The sequence below is a fragment of the Heloderma suspectum genome, chromosome 1, assembly GCF_057233095.1.
Source record: "Heloderma suspectum isolate Gila_16-S chromosome 1, 16-S_ref, whole genome shotgun sequence".
Lineage (NCBI taxonomy): Eukaryota > Metazoa > Chordata > Lepidosauria > Squamata > Helodermatidae > Heloderma > Heloderma suspectum.
The window spans coordinates 413,456,736-413,480,626 of NC_139458.1; the positions used below are offsets into that span (position 1 = coordinate 413,456,736).

Below are 23,891 nucleotides of genomic sequence, written 5' to 3' on the forward strand. Positions count from 1 at the left end.
TATGGGTTAATTGTAATTTTTTATTGGAAAACAAATATACAACTTGGAATGGTTTTGAGGCAAGTTGTGCCATAAGCAGATTCTTTTGAAAATAAGTGGCTGAACAAAAGTTTTTAAAAGCATAGTAACCATAGAAGAAAATGTCTTCTGGTACAGGACCAGGAGTACAAAAAATAGTGTACGAGTACCTGGATAATACACCCGTTTTGCAATAGTGCAAACTTTTAAGTTCCATATTGTTGACTGTCCATAGTCCACACAGAGTTAAGACTACATTTCAACAACATGCTAAGTTTCCTAAAATAACTAATTTAAACAGGCATAACCTAGATGTTCCCTCATTTGACCAACACCATCTAGCTTTAGAAGTGTGGAAGGGCTTAAATATCCAGAGTAAGCCACATGCAAACATTTGTTACTTTGATCATTTTCCCAAAATATCAGGATGACAGATAAAGGGGAAAACATGGAGGAATGAGTTTGTTACTATACATGCATATTCTCTTGACAGTAGGGGAAAACCTTTTACAGATAAGTTACAAACAGAGAAAAAAGGCAAATAAACAATTTGTACAAGAAATTTAACACATTCTGTACAGTGTCTTCACTTTGCTGTCATCATTTGTACAAACTCTGCAAAGGAAGAGGAAAGATGGTCAAGTTTGTTCTAAAAATTCCGTAACATGTTCAGATTAAAACCAGACAACTTGCTATATTAATCACGTGCTCCTATTTATGCCTACAGTTAAGTTTCTGCATGACTGTCATCTTACTGTCAGCTCTGTACAACTTGTGCATGTACCTAGAACCATTTAAAGCAGAGATGGGGAGTGTCTGGCCTCCAGATATTACTGGATTGTAGCTACCATCATCCATCACCACTGGCTATACTGTCTAGGGATGATGGGAGTTACAGTCCATCAACATCTGGAAAACCACACATTCTGCATCCCTGATTTAAAGATAGCAGATTCATTCACAATATGATTATGATTTCACTTAAGTTCTCCTAACCTTTTCCCACCTCTAATCATTAGTAGACATTATTTGATACATGTAGAGAAAGAATCCTTAATGGTTATGACAATCAACAAGTCTTGTTCATTATTAGAACGGTCAGCATCTCAAACATGCATCAATGACCCAGTTCGCACATAACAGCCATCCACCGTTTGTGGGGGTTGTGTGCTGCTTCCGCTTTGCATCCAGTTTAGAAACAACCCAGGAACACCGTGTTCCTAGGTTGTTTGCTGTGACATCTGAACACAGCACTCTTGGTTGCTGAGGGAAAAACAAACCATAGTTTTAATCCATGGTTTGGCTTAAAACTCTGGATTATTTTCCCCTCAACAACCCAGAGTGCTGGGTTCACATGTCATGCTGAACAAGCCAGGAACTTTGATTGTTTGCTAAACTGGATGCAAAGTGATCTTTGATGAGCTTCCTCTGGGCTTTAAAAACCTGGGTATGGGGTTTTTTTAGAGCGGTGTTTTATGTTGTTTTGTTCAGTTGACTAGGTAAATTCATTGTATTTTGTGTTATTAGTATTGTACACCGCCTAGAGTGGCTGGGTAGCTGGCCAGATGGGCGGCTAATAAATCTATTAAATAAAATTTTTAACAGTGGAAGCAAAGGTGGGCCCCTGAAAACGCATGGGTTAATTAACCAGTGGTTAGTTATGTGCAAACTGGATGTTTATATCCTGTTCAGTTCTGTTTCAGAAGTTCCTACATGCCCAATCATCTAACTGAAAATCTCTTAAGTTATAACTACTAGCCATCTAAGAACCTATACAGATATTTCAGATGCTAGACACTCCTACTTGTTTAATAGCTTATTCGGCACCAATTATATTATCTTTTAGGTATTGAGACATTTATTCTCACAGGCTTTTAATAATTTGTGTAGTTAAGTTTGAAAGGATGCTGCATTTAACACACTGGGAATGAGCTAACTCTGTGTTGATACTTCGTTATTTAAATAATTATTTAAGCAGTTCTACTGTACTTTGTTTTTAATTTGCATTGTAAATTGCCCAGGGACAAATATAGAGGGCAGAATATAAATGCCTTGAATAAAATAGCTCAACAGGATATGCTAGGCCCAATGCAAAATCTGTCTGGTGAGCTTACTGTTACGTAACTTGTCAAACTACAGCGTAAAACGGGTCCCCACTGTAGCACCCACATGCACCGCAACACCTCCAATGGCGCTTGTGAATGGATCCCCACTGTGGCACCCATGGGCACCCAAAAATATATTTTTTTATTTCCATTTTTTAAAATATACATACAAGGATTTGTATGAAATGTATACAACTTTCTAGGAATTATATATGGGCTGCGAGAAAAGTGGACCAAATATCCAAACAATCCATTGAAAGTGGCATCTATATGCCACCCATTCAAATATTGGAAGTGTTGTAAGATCCTCAATCCGTTGCACTATAGGAAGTATCATTCCAAAGTTGTAATATCAGCCTTTTAGCTGTCAAAAGGGTGCAGAGAATCCATTTACGCTGACCATATGCTAATTTCCACAAAGCAGGTAAATAATTTGAAAGAGCGCGTGAACATCAGTGACTATTAAGACTGTTCCAGCACAAACCTTTTCTGTATAGTATTAGATGCTGAAGCAGCAACCTGGTTATTAGACATTTTGTGGTGGTGCCCACGGCATGGTCTCAAATTCCTAAATGCACCCATGGGTCCAAAAAGGTTGGGGACCCCTAGTGTAAAACAACTGTTTTACAGTAAAAACAGTCACTGACTGTGCTAATCTCAGAGCAAAGAGCACATTTGTCATCTTAAGCACTACAGAAGTTACCATCATCAAAAATGATACAGGGATGACGGAAATCAGTCAATTTGATGTCATCAGATATATAACCTACTGAAGAACTGTAAGCTATCTAAAGCAGAACTTTAAAATGTACAGAGAATACCCGATTACTTTAATGTAATTCAACAGTCAAAATCGATTTGTAAATTTCTGAGCAAGTTGTTGAGAACCGAAAAGCTCTGCAAACATGGGCTTTCTTTTTTTTTGTTTTCAACTGCAGTCCATCACACTGGGTCAGACGCAACTGAGGTAAAATGAATCCCTCATGACTGGCATTTCAAGATGTTGGGGAGTGGGCTGGGGCAAAGAGGTTAGGTATATTAAAGTTTGTGGCACAGTGGCAGCTAGGCCACATTGGGCTACACATTAGCCTTGATGCAAATACAGGAGAAGTATCTGGTGAGGAGAGCAAGTCTGGAAAATCCTAAAACATGCATGGAAGAAAATCTCAGTTCTTTGAATCCTGGCCAGTAAGTTCATGCAGTTCTGTATATTATCCAATTAGAAAATTGTTCATGATTTTTACCTTCATAGTTTACTTGACCATCACCATCAATATCTGCTTCTCTAATCATCTCATCGACTTCTTCATCTGTTAACTTCTCTCCAAGATTTGTCATCACATGACGAAGTTCTGCAGCACTAATATAACCATTACCATCCTGGAAAAATTTAGAAGTCACTTTGCTTATATGAATGAATCTGCTATATTCAGATCTGAACTAGTTAATACTAACATTGTATGAGCATTCCACAAACCAAATTCAATAACCACCATGATCAGATGTATCATTACATCTACTTCTCAATCCCATATCCCACCCCTACATAGAGGGTGTGCAGAACTGAGAACCATGATACATTTTGAATCATCTTGTGAATAACAGTAAATACATATGCCATCTGAAGTTTCCAGTTCTTCGTTCAAGCTATGCAAAATGTTTCCAGTGTAAAATTATACCAAGAAAAAAAAAAAGTACTTTGTAAGAAATATAATGTCAATTACACATCAGAAACCAGTAATATGATGCAGCTGAAGGCTAGCACCAGAGGTTGCAGTTTAGTGTGCAACGCTAAAACAGTTTCACAGTAGAGTAAAAAAAAAGGAGAGTTACAGACTACGGTCCAACATAGCCACTTGAAACCAAACCTAAATTCTGTAGGATAGTGACAATTATGAATGAATAAGTCCTCAACAATTTTTAGTCAACTATGTTGTACTTTCGATGGTTTTAGGTTTTAGCTGTACATACTGCTTCAGCTACCATTTATGGCAGAAAAGGCATCTAAATATCACCAAAGTGTTCTTTATTAGAAGAGTCTTTCTCAGGTTTGCCATAGTATTTGAGGGCTCACTTTTACTGCCCCAGCAAGAACTAGTTAATCCCATTTAAAATAGCAAATGTTAATGCCTTAAGGTTGTTCTTATGCATATAAAACCTTTTTAATAGATAATAGTTCAGCTTAGTTTCAAATTCTAATTGTGATGTCATGAATAATCATCACAAAGAAAGACCAAAACCAGCAAGAACCAACTCCCTAAAAACTTTACAGAACAAGGCCTGTCTTCACCTGCCCACATATCAATTAGGAAGCCCATGAACCATAAAGCTCTCTGGGGCTACGACTGAAGAGACTTTTCAGTGGGCACTAATCCAGCAATTAAATACAACGGTACAGGAACAGTCTTATCAGCAGATCTCAAGTTTCAGCAAAGCTCATATGAGATGAAAAGCTCCCCAAAATCAGAAGTCTAACTTGATTCTCTGTACTAAGTTTAATTGCTAGAGTTGTGCCACCCATCCAAACTGGGAGTGGGTGTGGAATACTTTTATTAATATACTAGCTTAAAACTAGAAAGCTGTTTTCTAAATATGGGAATTCCCCTTGTTTTCAGTTTCAGATAAGCCTTCAAAGTACATCAATTGAATACCTTATCAAATACACGGAATGCTTCTCTAATTTCCTCTTCGCTGTCTGTATCCTTCATTTTTCTTGCCATCATTGTCAAAAATTCTGGGAAGTCAATTGTGCCATTGCCTGTAAAACAGTTTGGTTATTAGTGAAAGTCCTCTCAGTTTTAGTTACTTAACTGTTTTAGATAAAGCTTACCATCAGCATCTACTTCATTGATCATGTCCTGTAACTCTGCTTCCGTTGGATTCTGCCCAAGTGACCTCATCACTGTCCCCAGTTCTTTTGTTGTTATAGTACCATCTCCATCTTTGTCAAATAGTGAAAAGGCTTCCTTGAATTCTATAGGGCAGAAAGATTAGACAGTTCAAACTAAAGATTGAATGCTTGCACAATTTATATTTGTTTATGTGTTTACAAACTATTACTTCCACGTTAGTTCATAAAACTTTTGCAAGGGGACTGAAAAACGCTCAACATAATGAATGCAAAACCAAGACACTGGAATATATCCAAGTACAAAATTTGATTTCAGTAGGATCTGGAGTGTGGAGATCTGGAGATCCTTGAGAGAGGGAGGGGTGACTGCCACTTTAAAGGAGGCGGTAATTAGACCACTCCTGAAAAAGCCTAACCTGGACCCAGAGGATGTGAACAATTATAGGCCAGCAGCCAACATCCCCTTCCTGGACAAGGTGCTTGAGTGGGTGGTTGTAGGACAGCTCCATCTAGATCCATTTCAATAGGGCTTCAGGCCTGGTTTTGGAACGGAAACTGCCTTGGTCGCCCTGTGGAATGACCTCTGCTGGGAGAGGGACAGGGGGAGTGCGACCCTGTTGATTCTCCTGGACCTCTCAGCGGCTTTCGATACCATCGACCATGGTATCCTTCTGCATAGGTTGTCTGGGTTGGGAGTTGGAGGCACTGCACTGGTTCTGCTCCTACTTGGATGGCCAACTCCAGAAGGTGGTGTTGGGGGATTATTGCTCTGTGCCATGGCAATTGTGCCATGGGGTTCCGCAGGGCTCTATTTTATCCCCCATGCTGTTTAACATCTACATGAAACCACTGGGGGAGGTTATCCGGAGGTGTGGGCTGAGGTGCCATCAATATGCAGATGACACCCAGCTCTACCTCTCTTTCTCATCAAAACCAGGTGAGGCAGTGGCTGTTCTGAATCAGTGCCTGGGCACGGTAATGGACTGGATGAGGGCCAATAAACTGAAACTCAATCCAGACAAGACGGAGGTACTGTTAGTGGGTGGGTCATCTGCCCGGCTAGGTGATATTCAACCTGTTCTGGAGGGGGTTGCACTCCCCCTGAAGGATCAGGTTCGTAGTTTGGGGGTGTTCTTGGAGCCAGAACTGTCACTTGAGGCACAGGTGAACTCAGTGGCACGGAGCACTTTTTATCAGCTTAGGCTGGTATACCAACTACGCCCTTATCTAGACAGAGATAGCCTAGCTAGTTATCCATGCTCTGATAACTTTTCTGGATTACTGCAATGCGTTATACGTGGGGCTGCCTTTGAAAACGGTTCGGAAACTTCAGCTGGTCCAAAATAGGGCAGCAAGATTGTTAACAGGGACTGGCCTGCGAGCTCATATTATGCCAGTACTCTTCCAGCTGCACTGGCTGCCAGTCCATTTCCGGGCCCGATTCAAAGTGCTGGTGTTAACATTTAAAGCCCTTAACGGCTTGGGGCCAGGTTATCTGAAGGATCGCCTCCTCCCATATGTGCCTGCCCGGACCTTAAGATCATAGTCAGCGGCCCTTCTCCGTGAGCCCCTGCCAAAGGAAGTGAGGCGGGTGGCTACTAGGAGGAGGGCTTTTTCTGCTGTGGCACCCCGGCTCTGGAATGAGCTCCCTAGTGAGGTTCGCCTGGCACCTACATTGTATTCCTTTCAGCGCCAGGTGAAGACCTTTTTATTTTCCCAGGCATTTTAGCATTCTAAACTTTTAGCTTTGCTGTTTTAAATCTGTATTTTAAACTCCTGCACTGCTGCTAAGTTTTATTGTAGTTGTATTATTATATTGTGGTTTTAATGTTCTATATATTTTAAATTGTTTTATTGTGTGCTGTTTGGTTTTAATTTTTGTGAACTGCCCTGAAATAAATAAAATAAGTGTCTAACTTTCTTAACTGTCATATGCAACCTATGTCTCTGGCAAAAACAGGATTATTTTACTTTGGTTACTTTTCACTACTGATCTCTCAGCTAGCTGTGTACAAGAAATGGCAAAGTCTTCCCAAGGCAATAATGCAAGAGCAGGCAACATGTGGCCTTCTGGAAGTTTCAGCCTACAACTTCCATGAGCCCTCACCATTGGCCATGCTGGCTAGAGGTGATGGGAGTTGTAGACCAAAACATCTGGAGGGCCATAAGTGGCCTACCCCTCCCATAATGGAAAGCAAGCCCTGCTGGATTCACACCAAGAGCCCATCCTTTTTCACCAGTGACCATCTAGATGTCTCCAGGAATCCTACAGAAAGGCATGGAGGCAGTAGCCTTCACCCACTGTCTGTCCCCTAGTATCTGATATTCAGGGGTATACGGCCTCAGAACATGGAGGTTCCATTTAGCTATCATGGCTAATAAGTGCATAGAGGTTCACACCATGGACCTAATCCTTTTTAAAAAACCACATAAGTCAGTGGTAACCATCATATTCCATGTCAATTATGTGAGAATAGTGCCCTTTTATGTGAGAATAGTGTCCTACTGGCATTCAATTCTATTGGGTGATTCAGAGTTATAAGAGAAAGAAAACTCTCTATGCATTCTCTCAATACAATTCATAATTGTATAAATTAAAAAATCCCTCAAGACTTCTTTCCTTATAATGGAAGATACTCCAACAACTTAGTCATTATTGTGTGCACCTTTCTGTATCTTCTTCAGTAGCATATTTGAATATGGTGACCAAAACCATGTTTTGCATTTTAAGTGTGCCTGCGCCATGAATATCTACAAGGACATTATATTGGCTTTTTATTTTAATCCTTTTCCTAGTAACTCCCAGCATGGAATTTGCCTTTTCTCACTGCTGCTACAAATTCAGTGAGCTACCCACAATCCGTCCCACCCCCACGATAGTTACAACCAATTCACCCAGCTCCAGTCAAGTCCTTTTCTGTAGAGGGGAGTATCTGGGGCATCAAGTCCCAGCATTCCCAGTGTGATAAGATGCAATTTGTGCCAGTTGCCACTAGAGAGGAAAATCTTCCCACTGGAAATTTATGCAAATGTCATCATTTTCTCCACCACACATATTAGGACCAAGTTCCTACTATACAGCAAAGAATACTCTGATGAACACCCCGCCCCCCGCTGCCTCACCTTTCTCCTGCCCCAAGTTAAGGTCTGTATGAATGCACTGGCATGTTCTAAACACCTTTTTAAAGAGATCACAAAGCATCAAGCCTCTTTTGAGGCAAGGGCAGGTCAGAAGCCTTCCCTGAATACATTAGTTCAGAGGTGGGTATACTTCCATCTTCTGCAGTGAAGACAGACGCAGAATGTTGATAAGCTATTCTGGAGTTTGTTCTCTTTCACTAACCGCCACCCTTGTGTTACATTCTAAAGGTCCAACCACCTCCCTGGCTGGTTCCTTGTTCCCAATGTATTTAAAGATTTATTGCCTTTTATAACTTTGATATGCTATTTACTCTTACTTAGCCATACTGGTATCTTCTGACTTGTTTATACCCTTTCTAATCTGTGGTGTACATTTTCCTAAATTACAGTGGTTTTAACCCTACAAGCTCCCCACAAATGATTTCTCCTTCTGAAGTAGTCCCATCATCTGAGAAATTCCCTTCTGCATAATTTGAAACTATTGTGGTAAATGTTCAAACTGTTTGGCAATATGCATCTCTGACCAGATGGTGGACATCGTTCAGTTATCAAAGGACACTGCCCCTCTTGTCGGGTCTATGATTACTGTTCTAAGCACAATCATTTACCATAGCTAAATACTGTCTGAGCCAAGCTTCAACTTAGCTACTTAGCCAAAAGAAGGAGAATGAATTGTCATCATACTGCACTGTCTTTGAATTGTCTCTAGATTACCACCAGAGATGGTAAAGGGGAAAATATGTCACCACTCCTATGTTACCAGGGCAAAAATGTATCTTCTATGTATCTTCCATAACAGATTCTGTGGCTGAATTTGCTCTGCCTAAAGTGTAATGTATTGCATCCAATGCCCTGTAGTATATACAGCATCATCAGTGCTATCTACCCTGAATTTGTAGCTCTAGGGACATTTGTATCCCATTCTCATATTTCCACTGTACTCATATCCTTTACTAATACCAAACACTAACTCACCTATATTGGCTTTGAGGCTTCTAGTGCTAGCATATACTTCATGCCTCATTATGTCTGATTTTTGCTGTATTTTGATTGGTTCACCATTTCGGCTAGCTCGTACTCATTTTATCCTGAATTCAATTCTGTGAGCATAAGATGTTCAGATCCCCTATTGAAGATCACTGAATATCATTTGCTCAATTCAAGTTGAAAATAGGATTTCCAGCCTCCTTTCTTTTGAGGAACTTAGAAGTATAGAATTTCTTGACAGGCCGATTAAAAGAGCAGAGTTTACAGGACTGCTCATAATATGAGCAATTATTTTTGAGTACACCAGCAAATTCCTCTTGGATTTGATTTTTCATCTTGGAGGTAGAAGGGATCTCAGTATTAATTTGCCTAAGGTGTTTGATATAAAGCATATAAAGATTGGCCCATGACACGTGTTAAGCTGTTTATAGTTCATGGAACTAACTTTGATCAATGTTGGTAATGTGGCAAGGAAAAGTTAATTTTCTGCATTGTTGGTGTGCGTGCACCACTGCTCAACAGTTTTGATCTCTTATTGGTACTATGATCTGTAGAATGTTAAAGACAACCTCCCAGTTGGTCCAAAATTTGACATATATAAGAAACAGTGTATAAGAATAAAATATTTGCATATGGCTGTAGAGACAAGATACAATGTATCAGAAAAAGTTCGCCAGTTAAAAATTGGTGTATTAAACAGTGGGATTTGACAATTAATAAAATGTCTTCATGCTTTCAGGTAAGTGTGGAGGGATAATCACTGAAAATATGTTTGAAGGATTTATTTAAAACTTTCTGGAATACTAAACAAATGGTTAGGAGTAACCACTTTATTGTTCTTTCAGGAACTTATTTTGGGATTACATAATCTATGGTATGTTTTAACACAGCCCGAGAGAGACAATCTTTCATCAATTTGAATGACAATTACATATGGTGGTTTGACTGTGAGAAATTATTCCACATGTACGTATAAATAAAACATTCTGATTCTCTTTAAAGGGTAAGTCAGCACCCAAAATATGCTTGTCAGTTTAAAAGCTGCTCTGCTTTTATTTCAAATACCTGAAGTCCAGTTACATGTTTCCTAGCTTCCCCAACCTGGTGCCTTCCAGATGTTTTGGAGCTACAACTCCCAGAATTTCTGACCATTGGCTATGTCAGCAGGGGCTGATGGGAGTTGGTCAAAAACATCTGAAGGACCAGGTTGGGGAAGGCTGATGTACAGCTTGGTTAGGATAACGTAAGGATGAAGACGAAATTACGAATCAGGAACCATGGTTCAAACCTTTCCCCTACCATGAACACACTAGGTGGCCTTAGGCACACTACTCATCTCAGTGCTCCAGCTGCACTATAGGGAAAATACTAAGCTGTTTAAGAACAAGGTAATACTTAAGAAAAAGGTTCCTACTCTTTGGAATCCATGTGTAATTTTCCTGCACCATGAGACCCACCTTTAGCCTTATAGATACTTACTGACTTCTGGTGTATTTGTGAGAACTCCATGCACTGATTACAACAGGGATACAGAACCTTTTTAAGGTGGGGGACTGAACTGCCCCCACCAGGCCCACTGTGGGCCGGATGATGTAAGTGGACAGGACCCCTGCCCAGTGATGGCATGTCCCCTCCCCATGACATCATTACCTGCCTCTTTTTTCCCTCCATAGCCATTTCTCCCTGCCCCCCCCCCACTCTCTCTCTCACGCACGCACGCACAATAAAGAGGTTCAGCCAGCACTGGAAGGAACAGATGCTCGTGCTAGCCAAGCCCACAGACGCCATGTGCAGCGACTCAGCCCCTGCCAGGAAGAGCAGACACTCTTCCCAGTGGTGAGTCCCTGGCTTCATGCAGTGCCTGGCACCCCTGTGGATGGCCTGCTGGCACTGGCCATATTGGCTGTTCTTCCTGGGGTCAGCAGACACCACTGCCCTCATCCCAGCTCTTATCTTTGAACAGAGGGGATCCCAGGAGCGTCCATGGGCTGGATTGGGGACCCTGGTGGGCTGGGGGTTCTGCATCCCTGGATTATGAATGTAAGGCCCTAAATAGCTTGGGACAAGGTTATCTGAAGGACTATCTCACCTACACTAAACTGCTTACATTTTAAGTTCTTCGGCAAAGGTTCTTCTCTTTCTTGCCAATATCCGAACAGTGTTTGGCAGGGACACAAGAAAGGGCTTTCCCAGTGACTGTGCTTAGGCTTTGGAGCTCCCTTCTCAGAAAGGCTCATTTGGCTCTCCCATAGACCTTCTGTCAACAAATTTAAGATAACTGTGTGTACACAAGGCTTTGCCCTGCTGAGATTTCTTTTCCTGCTGCTGTTTAACCTGCTCTGCTGCCTTTGTCTTCTCTTACTTTTACTATGTTATCATGCTTTTGTTTTTTGATATTGTCTTTGTATTTTAAAGGCTCCTAGATGTAGAAATACAGCATATATCTTTGAATATTTCATGTACTTAAACACACTTGCGTTCCCTCTGCCAGTTGTGTTCAGTCCCATGTTCACGCCTTACACACTGAGTTACTGATTAAAACACAGGATGTTATAGAACTGTGCCATACAATCCAAATCTCTCAACTTTTCCTGTATCATTCTCCTCGACCCAGTTTGCATATCATGGCCAATTCCTGGGTTGTTTAACCCAGGAATGGATGGGGGCAGATGGGAGAGAGTAAATTGCCTCCCGCCTGCTTGCCACTTCTGCTTTCAATTAACAACCCAGGAACACCCTGTTCCTGGATTGTTGACTGGAAGCAGGCAAGAAAAAGCACACTTGCTCCTGCACACTCACAAACAACCCACAGTTAACAAACCATGCGTTGTTTGATCACAGGAACCAGGTAATTGTCTTGGAAGTCTCCCATGGAGCGATGCCTTCTCCTTTGCCACCAGTGCATGCCTTTTATTAACAAATACATGCTTCCTGTTGATAAACAGGAATCATCCTTCGTATCATCCTTCTGACACATCTTGGGATTCCACAGTTGTCTACGTTTCTACTAAATGCACTTTACATTTGCATGCTGCAATCTTTTTATCAAGCTGCTCAATAATACCACTTCATTAGGTTCAATCTGAATAGGACTCAGGCCTGGGACATGTGAAAAATGTTTATTTCACATGTGCAAAACGAGTCCTGCACCCATATGTAAGAGCAGCCCTTCCAACCCAATGGGGCAAGCCTTACCTTACAAAATGTCAGCGCACTTAATGTAATGGAGCAGTTTGCAGTATTTAATTTATATCAAGCTTTTCTGACAAACGATAGTGCCCAAGTGGCTCAAGGTAGAGTAAGGAGTCCTACTAACCAACCACCAATCAATTTGTCATTCTGATGGATGAAAAGGGAGGAAAACTTCACTAAAACACAAATGCTTACTATCTAGAGGAATAGCCTCTTATTTCTGCTTTGCAGAGTCTCAGTACTGTCCATTTGTAAACCATATTCTGCAAGTGAATAACTAAAAAAATATGGCAAATGATTTAGGGTTAGATCCAGACTCAAGTCATATTTAGAATTCACACATTGAAATCACTGTCCCTTTGATTTAACCATGGCTATGACTTAAGTTCAGATCCAACTCTTAAGAACTGGCAGAAACTGCACAGTACTAAGTTTAACAGTTTTTATTTCTACCCAACAGCTGCTCCCAATGGATTCTTCAGACCACATAGTGGGCCCTGGATTAAACACATAACCTACTACTTCAAGTCCACTTGGGGGATGTTTAATTTATACCTAGTGACATTTTCTAAGAACTCCAAGGTTATATTGGTTGTTTGCTCTGCATGCTATGGTCATAGACCAATTTACTTTGCTTCTTAAAATTGTCTCATTTATTTCTATTTTGGATCACTTGCTTTAGTACTAGGATAGCAGACAACCAGTGAATGCAGTTGACAATATTTACAAAGGGCAGATTTAAATAAAAGCATCACATCTAAACATCAGCAATTAATTATGATTTGAGAATACTGCATAAAATACCTGAAACCATCTATGGCAAGTTACACTGCAAGTTACTGAAAGTCTAAAAGGCCAAAGAAGCTACTCCAGGCTAGTTCTCTTCTACCACCATTACATACACCTTCCTTGGAAGTATCAATCCTTCATTTAGACTCTGCAAAAGTATTGTCACCCAAGTCTGCTAGTAGGCAACTATACTATTTCCAAAGGGGTAACCATATCAGTCTGTTACAGTAAAAACAACAAAGTCTTGGGGCACCTTAGAGATTAATGCCTATGCAGTAATAAATCTGCTAGTCTTTGAGGTGCCTCAAACCTCTTTGGTGTTTTAACTTCACATTTGGATTCCTTATAATGTAGCAGAGCTACCCCACCCCCATGCTCATTTATCTGTCTCCTAGGGACAAAGTCTCTCAAGCAAACTAAACTGAAAGAGAAAGAAGGTTCTCTAAGGTCAGTGTCACTATTTCAATAGTGCACTATTCCACACCCACACAACTTTATTACAACGTGACAGAAATGCCAGCATAATACGAACATCTTCCCCCTCCGTATCAGTTGAAACTGTTAAATAAAATAGCAAATTACTTAACAATTTTACTCCACCTTTCAAGGCATATACCCTTGCAAGGCGACTTACATATACAATGTTAAGTGCAGGCTCAACATGACTACAAAGCAGACAATGCCTGAAATGACCATGAAGTGGACAAAGCAATCTAATGAATTTACCTATACTAGAAAGTACTAGTCCTGAATTTTGGAGACATCCTTCAACTGGTATGTCAGTCATGTTTTAAAAGGCCCAATAAATACTATAGGCACTTCATTCAATAACTTTTAAATCAGTAAGTTCATATTTAAACAGCAGCTCATCACACCACTAAATACTATCAAGGTAAGGCTACAACTAGTGTAGCAGTTAAACTTCACTACCCAGCAGACGTTAGCTATACCAGTATCATTAAGGTGATCGCATTCAATGGAATCTGTATAAACCTAATGTTTATTCTGACAGACTACCAGGACTTCAAGTGCTAATGTGATACATTTACACAATCATCTTGATGCTATAATGCAGCTGTTTGCCAATTTCAATTTGGTCTAGCCACAGGAATTAAAGCAACTGGCACAGTAGGAATTTTAATACTTAACCCAAAGTACATTGGAAATACATGAAATGCACCTTATTAACATATTGGATTGTTGATGACAACCCCGTTAAGATTTTAAACATGAGTAACATCATTAGCAATAAATGTGGGCTTCAGTCAACTGAACATTTACCGTTAAGATGAATTCCAACAGCCACTAATGACTTGAGGTGCAAAGATTGGGCTTTATCCAATTGTATCCCTTTTGCTGACTGAAGGCTTTGATCCAGTACAGATGTCTGTGAGCAGGAAGTGAGGGTGGCAATTTTCTCCTTCCCCCTGCAGCCTACACCTCAAAACCTGCTCAAGGGGACCCTTTAGAACACGGGAGGCTGTAGAAGAAGGGAATTGCTGAAAATCACCTGCTCCCCATTTTCTGCTCATGGAAACTTTCACTAGATTAAAGGAACTTCTGTTAGCAGACAGACACACCCAAAGTGATACAAATTTATTTTTATATCTTTTATGAGAAACAGTGACACAGGAATGTTTTAATTGTTCATTATCTTTGTAGAATTAATATGATTCCTGAACTAGCCGACCATGAGATGCGGCAAAAGTGGAGGAAGCTTCTACACATTTAACTCTTTTCCAGAAGTCCTATTGTAATGAAAGCACACACATGCAGATGTGATGTAGAAAAACAAGCATCATAAACTAGATGCTCAGGCTTTTATGTATGTCAGTAATGCAAAAGTTCTATCATAAGACTTAAGATAGTCAGGTTAAGCCCTCGTTAAAGTTAGTTCTCAGTTACATAATAGAATAAAATGCTATTCAAATAGTTGCCATCTATACACCAAGAAGGTTCTAATTAGAGTTCGCAGACACAATTTTCAACTTAGGGCTCAATCCTATGGCCACTAGACAGCGGCTAGACAGCCATAGGATTGTTCAGTTTCCAGGAACCAACCTCAGAGCTAACGCTCCATGGTTCCCAGAAAACCGCCTCCCCACCCCTCCCCTGCTCTCTTGTACATGCGGATCATCCCCATCATCCCCACTCAGATGAGCAGCACAGAGTGGGGCAAAAGGGGGCCTTCCCGGGGGTGGGGAGCCGAGTGCAGAAGCACTGGCATGCTTCCTATGCACCATCCGGCCTCCCCACCTACAATGTCCCACAGCTTGACAGCCAAAATCACTCTGCCCGCCCTGCATTGGATAGGTGGTCACTTCTGAGTTTGGAGGTGACCGCCTCTCCACACAGGATTGCGTCCTTAGCATATCATGGTTACTTCTGATGAAAATTATGCAAGTTACTCATGGTCATGCTGAAGTGTAACATAAATCTAGAATCTTACCTGCAATCTGCTCTTCTGTCAGTTGATCAGCCTACAAAATGTAGGGAGGAAATGAAGTTAGTACATCTTAGAAATAGAGAAGCTACTTAGATTTACTTATTTCTGAAGCACCTACAGAAAATAGGCATTCCACATAAATCAAGGCTCTGCCCTCAGACTTACAACATTGAAGACAAGGCACACACAAATGAATAGTAGAGGGAAAGCTAAAAGATCTGCCTGAGAATGCCAGAATTAAACAGGTTTTTTCTCTGATCTGTGTTTGTCTTCCTCAGAAGGTGGGGGGGTGGGGGTGTAACACCTCAGTAGCCTTGGTCAGGTTCTTTTCCTGCAACTAACTGTTGGAGCAGAGTTCTTTTCTTGAGGGAAGAGGAAGCAGGTTCTCTGCAACCAGTATGTTCTCGAGTCAACAGCTGAGACAGCATGATCCTCCATTACTTGGCTTTAGGTAGTGGTCTAGTTCTTGGATTCAGCAGTGATAAAAGTGAACAGGATGCCAGTTTGCTCAAGCAATATTCTACCAGTGCCTTTGCTCCAAGAACTGATATAAAAATAGCACACTGCTGAAGTTCCTAAGTGGTTTAGCGTTGGGCATAATAAAGATGAGCCAAAATGGAAAGCTCTAGAAAGTTTGAGAAATCACCTATCGCATCCAGTCTTAACAAACAAACAAACAAACAAACAGATCTGGTGATCATGTCACTCATCCAGAAGACTATTAAAGCTGAACTGTGTGTCAAGGTTCATTTCAGATAGTTGTCACTTTGACTAGATGACAGATTGACTAGGCCTCAAGTTCCAAGACAAAATGATGTACAGGTCGTTTGGTATACCCCATTAGTACTTTGTGTCCCTGGCACCAGGACAGCTATTAGTTGCACTGAACCAATGGCACAATTTTCATCTGAGGCATGGAATAATCCTTTCAGATGCTATAAAGTAATGAGTGCTATGTATGAAGCTTGAAAAAATTCATGATTTTGACTAGGCCAAATCTGCCCAACTTCTATGGAAAGTCTCACTTTAACTTGCAGCTACTGTTGATCAAACCTGGACAAAGCATTGCTTAATTCTTTAAGTGTTCACTTGCATTTTATTTGGGTTGGAAAGTAAGCTTGTTGTGTAAAACAATTGCAAGAAGATATATGAAAACTAGAATATCATGTCTTACAAGATGTAACCCTTGGAAATAATGAAGGTTACTGGGTCATGTCAGGCGGCCCAAGGGGGTACTCCGGCAGCATAAACAGCCATACATGTATACTCCAAAATACACCAACAACCTCAGATTCAAATATACTGATTTGTAAGATGCCAACACAAGCCAATTTATATCCACAGCAAAAAGCGTAAGACAATTTTCATTGCATCTTGCTTCAAGTGAGAGCAAGATTTGACTAATGTAATTGTTACATTTCTTCCATTGTAACCATAATTTTGAAAGTTATAGTGTAATATATGTATTTATTATAAAACTAGATGTCTAAGATATGCAGCATAATCCTGGAAAGCAGTTATCATAGGTGAGGAACATTAGCCATTGTCACTGTAGCGTAACTTACCATGGAACACTAATTAAAGATCATACTGACCTAGCATTATGCAGTGTCATGAACACCCAAAACCTCAAGGTGCTAAACTAAACTAGTTGTGTTCGAACTTGAAATGGTAGCTAGCCTGATTGCCCAGTATTAGAGTGCTCTAGCTTCAGAATTAGGCATTTATATGATCATGTCTACATTTCATCTTCACGAGCTTTACCTAATAGATCAGTCAGAACATAAACCAACGTTTTTCAAAACTTTGATTTCATTGCACTTTTTAGTTTGAAAGCAATCCCCATGTTTCTCAGAGGTTCCCATACTATCACAGACAGCTTGAACAAACTGCTCAAACGTCTTTGATGTACTAAAAGTCAAAGTTTGTTTTGTCTGGTAGGATTCATTTGTCTTACACTTCAGATCAACGGAAATTCAAGAGGAGCCCACAGCATGCTTTGGCAGTGGTTTTCCAACTGGAGTTTTAGAGGTCTGAAGAACCTTAGGATTTTGTTAGCAGTGCCTCCTTGTGATCAGTAATGGCAGACAAGTTGCTCAAGACCATTACCAAAAGAGCGTGTGAGCTTCCTGGGGTGTGCTCTCACGTTTGCGTAAGGCAACAAGTAGGTCCAGCACAGGCCTGACATACACATACCACACATAGTGTCTGATTTCAATTCCCTGCAATGTGCAAGAGCTTCCAAGGAAGATGCACAGTGGCTAAATCAATGTGGAAAGGGTTCCCTGACATTAGGAAGTCTGAAACTGATTGTTTTAAGGTTTGAGGGAAGAAACTATAATAAATGGGTGGCTCTGCTGACTTTGGCACCTTCCCACTAGTGTTTTGTACTGAGGAAGAACCAAATGAGAAGAAAGAAAAGTCAGAAGTCCGATCACTTCCTAGCAACTGTTTACTACTTAACAAGAGGCCAAACTCATGAGGCTATTGGTTAAATATATATGCTAACAATTATCTGACTGCCGGCTGTTATGTTTATCTCTAACTGTTACCTGAATCCAAAAAATTAACTCAGATTTGTTTTATTTTAATCCCATATGCCAAGCGAAGTTATTTCACACCAGATTAGGTATGCAACATGAAGGCATTCTATCAATGATTTTGGTGTTGCATGTTAAGAATCATGGAACTAGTCAACAGCTTCAACTCTATACTGTAAGAAAGAATTAAGCCAAAGATGTTTTGAAATTACTAGACAATGTCCAACACAAGAGAGAAGGCATGAAGTTTGAACTAGGTAGGAAAACTTATGAAAATGGAGCCTTAAGCCTACCAGTAACATCATCCACCAATTAACATCGATGTTCAGAACCAGCACCCCACCTTTACCATTTCTCTTGATACACCAAACGTTGGTGGGCTGCAACTTCCACCAGCCCTAGCCAGCAATGAGGGCTGATGGGAACTGCAGACCAACAATACCCGGAGGGCCACATGCTCCCCCATCCCTATTCTAGGTATTAAAATGTGCTACATTTTCAAGTATTCTTTGATTTGCTATATTAGGCACTATACTACTTTAAGCAGTTAACCCTGCAAACTACTAAAATACAAGGTAATATTGAAATGAGACATATGAACAAAATCAGAATGTCTAGCCACTACCCTCTTAATCAAGCTTCCTTCAATTCAAAGTCAAGTCAAGAGCAAAGAAAAGGTCAAACAACTTGTGAAAACGAGATACCAAAAGTGTTTGCTTTGACTGTACTGGCACTTAGCATAGGACTATTTGAGAGCTGAGGTACAAACTTCTGACCCATTAGCCACATATTCTGGGACTGCAAAACAAAGGAGGCATATAGAGCCCTAGTGGACTTCATCTAGCTTGTGCAGGCCTGCACTTTGCAATCAAGCAGGGGCTTGAATCCCACCGGGATGCATCTCAGCAGCTCCCTCACCAGTACTTTCTTTGCTATTTTAGTTTTAAAGTGAGGTCCTCATCCTGGTTTTGGGCTAAGAGAGAAAGAGTGAGTGAAAGAAGCAGAAAGAATATAGAAGGACCTGAGAAATGGACATAGGGTGCATCTTGCTCCATACTCTTCACTGCTGCTTGGAATTTGAGAGCCATTGGCTGCATTTACTGAAGTGGAGGGAGGAAGCTGGAGTGCCCAGTTACTATGCGTATCACGGGCAATGAAGTAGGCTTGGCAGAACAGAAGGCTGCAGGCTCCAGTGCACCCCTTGGAGGCCTATGAATTTGCAGTCTACTCATTGCCCTCAAGAAACTAAATCCAACGACAGCAGTTATTCAGAATAATTACAGTAGCAAGACTACCACCGGTATGGAGTTAAAGCTGTCTTCACCTTTTTGCTTCTTGTCCTCTAAATAACTCTTCCCTTGAAGGTTTTTAGTTATGAATGAAGTGAACTGAAATTCTGGGAAGCAGGAATAACGCAGATTTTGATATTTGCATGTTAGGTAAATGGAGTGGGCCAGTTCTTTCATCCCTTCCCCATTCTTTTGAGTGAAAAGAAAATGTACATACAAGAAGGGTTTGGGGAGAGGGGTATTTTAATCAATAGGTCGCTTGTCCCCAAGACAGCACCACTGCATAACATTTGAAGCGTGCTAAGATTTTGCAAGGCAAGGAGGTTTTGGTCTTTCTGGGTTGGTGGTTACTTGCTGGTATAAGATGTGCATTCTAGATATGGTCAGAGGCACTGTTGATGTTTCAGAGCTAATGCCTGCTGAAATTAAGCCCTATGCAGCAATTTAGATTTAAATAGCCAGGGGAAAAGTCCATCTTAAATCACTCATTTAAAGCAAAGTTTCCCATTTTGTAATGCCTACATTTCCTGAAAAGAATGTATGCTAACTGGGTAAGAATTTACCTATATCTGTTTGCAACTTGAACAGATATAGGTATATATTTGTGGCAAACATATTTGGCATATCTCTGTGGCAAAGGGGAAGGAAGCATGTCTTACAGGTTAAAGTAATTCAAGTTTAGAAAACCATGGTTGTGGAAGTTGTGAGAAATATTTAGATTAAGACAGAGCAAGTTGTGTTTTAAAACCGCATGTCACAAAGTGAAGGTGTGACAACACTCCTGTACTGTGACATGTGTCACAGGGAAAGCAATTATAAGTGTGAAAAATGTGACATATGCATACAAGATGAAACTGAGTCATTTGGTACAAGTTAGGATTAAACATGGTCCCAGGTCCAGAAGAGTTCAATCACTAAATTAGAAGGGTCTGGCTATCAGATACAGAATACAGATACTGGCTCAAGCTCCTTTTAATTAGAACTAGCAGCACTATCAAAAGAAACAAGAATCTGATCTAACAGCCATGGTATGAATAGGCTAATCAAATATTGCTATTAAGGGCCCTAAACTTGCCCTTCACATCTTTTGGCAAGTATGTAAATTCCTGCTGCTGGGAAAGCTGTACTATTGAGCTCAGTGCTCAGTTGCATGGTGATCTACAGCTGTGCTTCCAGACTCCTATGACAACTTCTGGCTGTCCTGGCAATGCTGGGATCATATGACCCTGCTGATATTCCAGTGTCTCTCAACTCATCCAAAAAAGAAGACAGTGAGCAACAGGCTGAGGTGAAAAGAATTCAGGAATGCTTGTGGTAGTTCTAGATGGGTTAAGAGCATATGGAAGAAAAAGTGCTCCATGGCAAACTCCTTCGAGACCAAAGGAAAGGACAGCAACTAGTAATGATTATGTGAAGGTTCTCTATATGGAATATTATGAAAGTTAGAAATTCTTGACAACTGACGTAGATGCATGGCAAGGGAATGTATCTTTTGCTTCTCAGGAGCTTTTCTACCCATGGTAAGACTGCAACTGATACGAGTGGCTCCAGGAGGGAAGCCAGAAGGTCAGCCTATATTTTGGATAAAGCTTTCTCCCTCAAAAGCAGCGACACTGATTAGAATACATGGGTTTTTTCCCTGGGAACTATTAGTACTCCCCTTTGGCTACTTAACCATATTTAAATTGCTTGCGTAACAAACATTAGTTGGAAGATCTTAGTAACATAGTCATGCCCTAAAATATTTCTAATGCCTAAAAACAAACCCTTTACAAATCATAGCAAGTTTTGTACAGCATCGTTAGACACCCTTATGTTCTGGTGTCTATTGCTTTTCCAGCCACAAGTATAGGTATCTGTATTCCAGATATAGCCTGGCATTAAAGATGTTCTGAGGAGTAGATGAATACTGAAGTGAACTATCAGAACTAGAAATGCTGTCGAATACTCTATCTGTATGGGCTATATGGACAAGCATATGTAGTGAATGTTCACAAGTCACTTACGAAGTTGGCCACTCATGCTGACAAGATCCCACATCTAAAAAAAGTGTCTAGTTTTTTCATGCAAGTCACTATTTTGTTACAGTGAAAATAGCATGGCACCTTTACAAAGATATATTCAGAGTACACACACAGCACGCAAGATGTTTAAGTAGGTCATTTTAAGCAACCAAGAAATATTCAGAAGCTGGTGAGTTTTAAAACTTCCATGGTGTAACAGAAAATATTATGCTCGTCTCACAGCTGGGGATGGCAGAATACTAGCACAAACTGGAACCCTTTGATAGTTATGAATTTCTAAATTTATCCCTTGCTATGTAGACATCTACTTTTATGGCCACTGAGAAGTTAGTTTCTCTTGATGGATACACTTGCATCAAGTCTTACCATCAAAATCAACTATTCAACTTCACTTGGGTAAAAAGGCATTAACTGAACTCATCTAAGCAATTCCCTTAATAGGAAGAGGCTACTCATTTTGAGAGTTGAAGATAGGGTCTGCATTCATCGCCTTAACTTGCAGCACAGCCTCTCATTAGCCTTGCCCCAGAACTCAGATTAGGAGTATCAAGTTCTTGCCCTCCTTCCTTACTACATCTTGAGTCTCATTTCAACATGTCCCTTCTTAAGAAATAAATACGTTTTTCCTTTTTAAGAATCCTTAAAGGTAGAAAAGTGCCTTGTTATGCCCCATGAGAGCAACTGTCCCCAACGGGGCACAGATACCATTATGCAAGGAAGCTGCTCCCTCACTACAAGTGTTCAAGCCTAGGGGGAAAACTGCAGAGACTCTGCATTATGCTGTCAGATAAAACAGGAAGACCTTTCAGATTGCCAGATGACTCCTTTCGAAGTGCCTTTATTGCAGAACTCGGTAGAGCCCAGTGTATGGTATTTCTCGACATGAAATCTCCACAGTATTCCTCAGCAGAAAGCTATACCTCTGTGGTGCTCCATCCTTTGTTATCAACCTTGAAATCTTTAGAGCAAAGCACGCTCTCAGAACGCACACACCCAAGGGCAACTTTACAGGGGTATAGAAGAACAGCAGATGTCTTGCATTAACTCCTTATTTTGAGACTTCAGTCTTTCGCTCCTAGTAGTCACCGGAACGGCAAAGGAAGCCAATGCACTATTCTGCCTCTATTCTTCCCCCCGCCCCTGCCCGTTTTATTTTTACACGAACGCTGAAGCGCAGGTCCGCCCGCACCTTCCTTTTCCACACCGTTTTTAAATACCATCCCGGCTCATCAGCAAAATCCGCCAACTCCGCGCAAACCCTTAAAAATACGGCCAAGCTGTTTCAACTGCGGCAGCAACCCCAAAACACCGCCTGGGTCCCTCCATGCGCGGTCTTTGTCAGATCCTCAACTTCGCGCTCCCCGCAAACACCTAGCTTCACGTGCAAGGGCTTTTCCTCCCGATCGCTTGTGCGCGCCACCGGAAAAAACGAGCGCGCCGTCGCCGGTCTGGCCGGCTCCTCCACCCGAGACCTCAACCCGCGGCAAGGGAAGGGGCGGCGGCGGCGGCAACTCGGTTGCTATAGTAACGCGATTCCACCCGCCCCGCACAACGGCTCCTTGGGTCCAACTGCCTCCTGCGCCCCGGCGTTCGCAGGCTTCCCTTCCCCTACACGAAACTCAACGAGGGTAGGGAAACCGTTACGGCCTCCGCACGCACACCCCTTCTCTCCACACCCGGGGGGGGGGGGGAGAGCAGCGCGGTGTCGAGAATAACCGTTGCCCTCGGTTTGAATTTTTGAACCGAGCCGAGGAACCTCGACACCCCCGCGCGCGCGGGAGAAGCCGACTTCTCACGTGCCTCGTCGCTCTCCCCAAGCCCCCCTCCCACGCCACCGCCTCGAGCCACCCGCTGTTCCACGGCGCGCGCGCGCGCGCATTGGCTTTCTCCTCCCCCGCCCCGTTCCCGCACTGAAGCGACACAACACAACCCACCTATCGCCCGCGCAGAACGACATGCGATCCCCTTCCGCAAAGAACATACCTCCCCCCACCCCACACACACACACACTCTCTTGTTTCCCCAACCAGCCTCCCCGTCCCCTTCGCTAACCATGGTGGCGTGTGCCGGGCCTGGCGGCGGTTACTGCAGCTAACGCGCGAGGCTAGGCACAGAAGGCAGGAGTGGCGCGCCGTCGGTCTCCCCTCCGCTCCCGCTCCTTGACCGCTCGGCAGTTCGCCTCACACTGAACAGAACGCGCCTGCCGGCAGCGCCTCATAAACCACCTCACCGCCTTCTCGGATCCTTCCGCTCCCCCCCCCTCCCCTCCCCTCCCCGCTGTCGAGAAAGACAAGCGCGCGGCAAAACGAGATCCGGCTCCACACCCTCAGCTACCATACCAACCGTTATATCCCCCTCCTTCCCTCCGAATCTCATCCCCCTCCCCCAACATACGAGGAAGAGCCTTTAAAAACAACAGCCAACAATCAGGGGCAGCGAAGAGAAAAGTCGTCCGTTCTAAAGCGGGATGATCGCGAGCGGGGTCTTCCCTCTTTTTTCTTTTCTTTTT

General features: G+C 41.9%; 1 protein-coding gene across 1 annotated transcript; it reads right to left on the minus strand.

Moving 5' to 3' along the window:
- CALM2 (calmodulin 2) lies at positions 1–23,569 on the minus strand. The gene is made up of 6 exons (XM_084829024.1): positions 23,435–23,569; positions 15,533–15,563; positions 4,954–5,097; positions 4,775–4,881; positions 3,368–3,503; positions 1–633 (listed from the first exon to the last, which is right to left on the minus strand). Exons 1-6 carry the CDS (start codon positions 23,435–23,437, stop codon positions 605–607), a joined length of 450 nt encoding a protein of 149 aa, XP_084685150.1. The 5' UTR covers positions 23,438–23,569; the 3' UTR covers positions 1–604.
- Positions 23,570–23,891: the final 322 nt, after the last annotated feature.

Coding starts and splice junctions, on each gene's coding strand:
- CALM2 (XM_084829024.1), bottom strand. Junction 5,098..15,532: donor GACAGAAGAGCAGATTGCAG/GTAAGATTCTAG, acceptor TCTGCCCTATAG/AATTCAAGGAAGCCTTTTCA. Junction 634..3,367: donor TGGTCAAGTAAACTATGAAG/GTAAAAATCATG, acceptor CTTCCTTTGCAG/AGTTTGTACAAATGATGACA.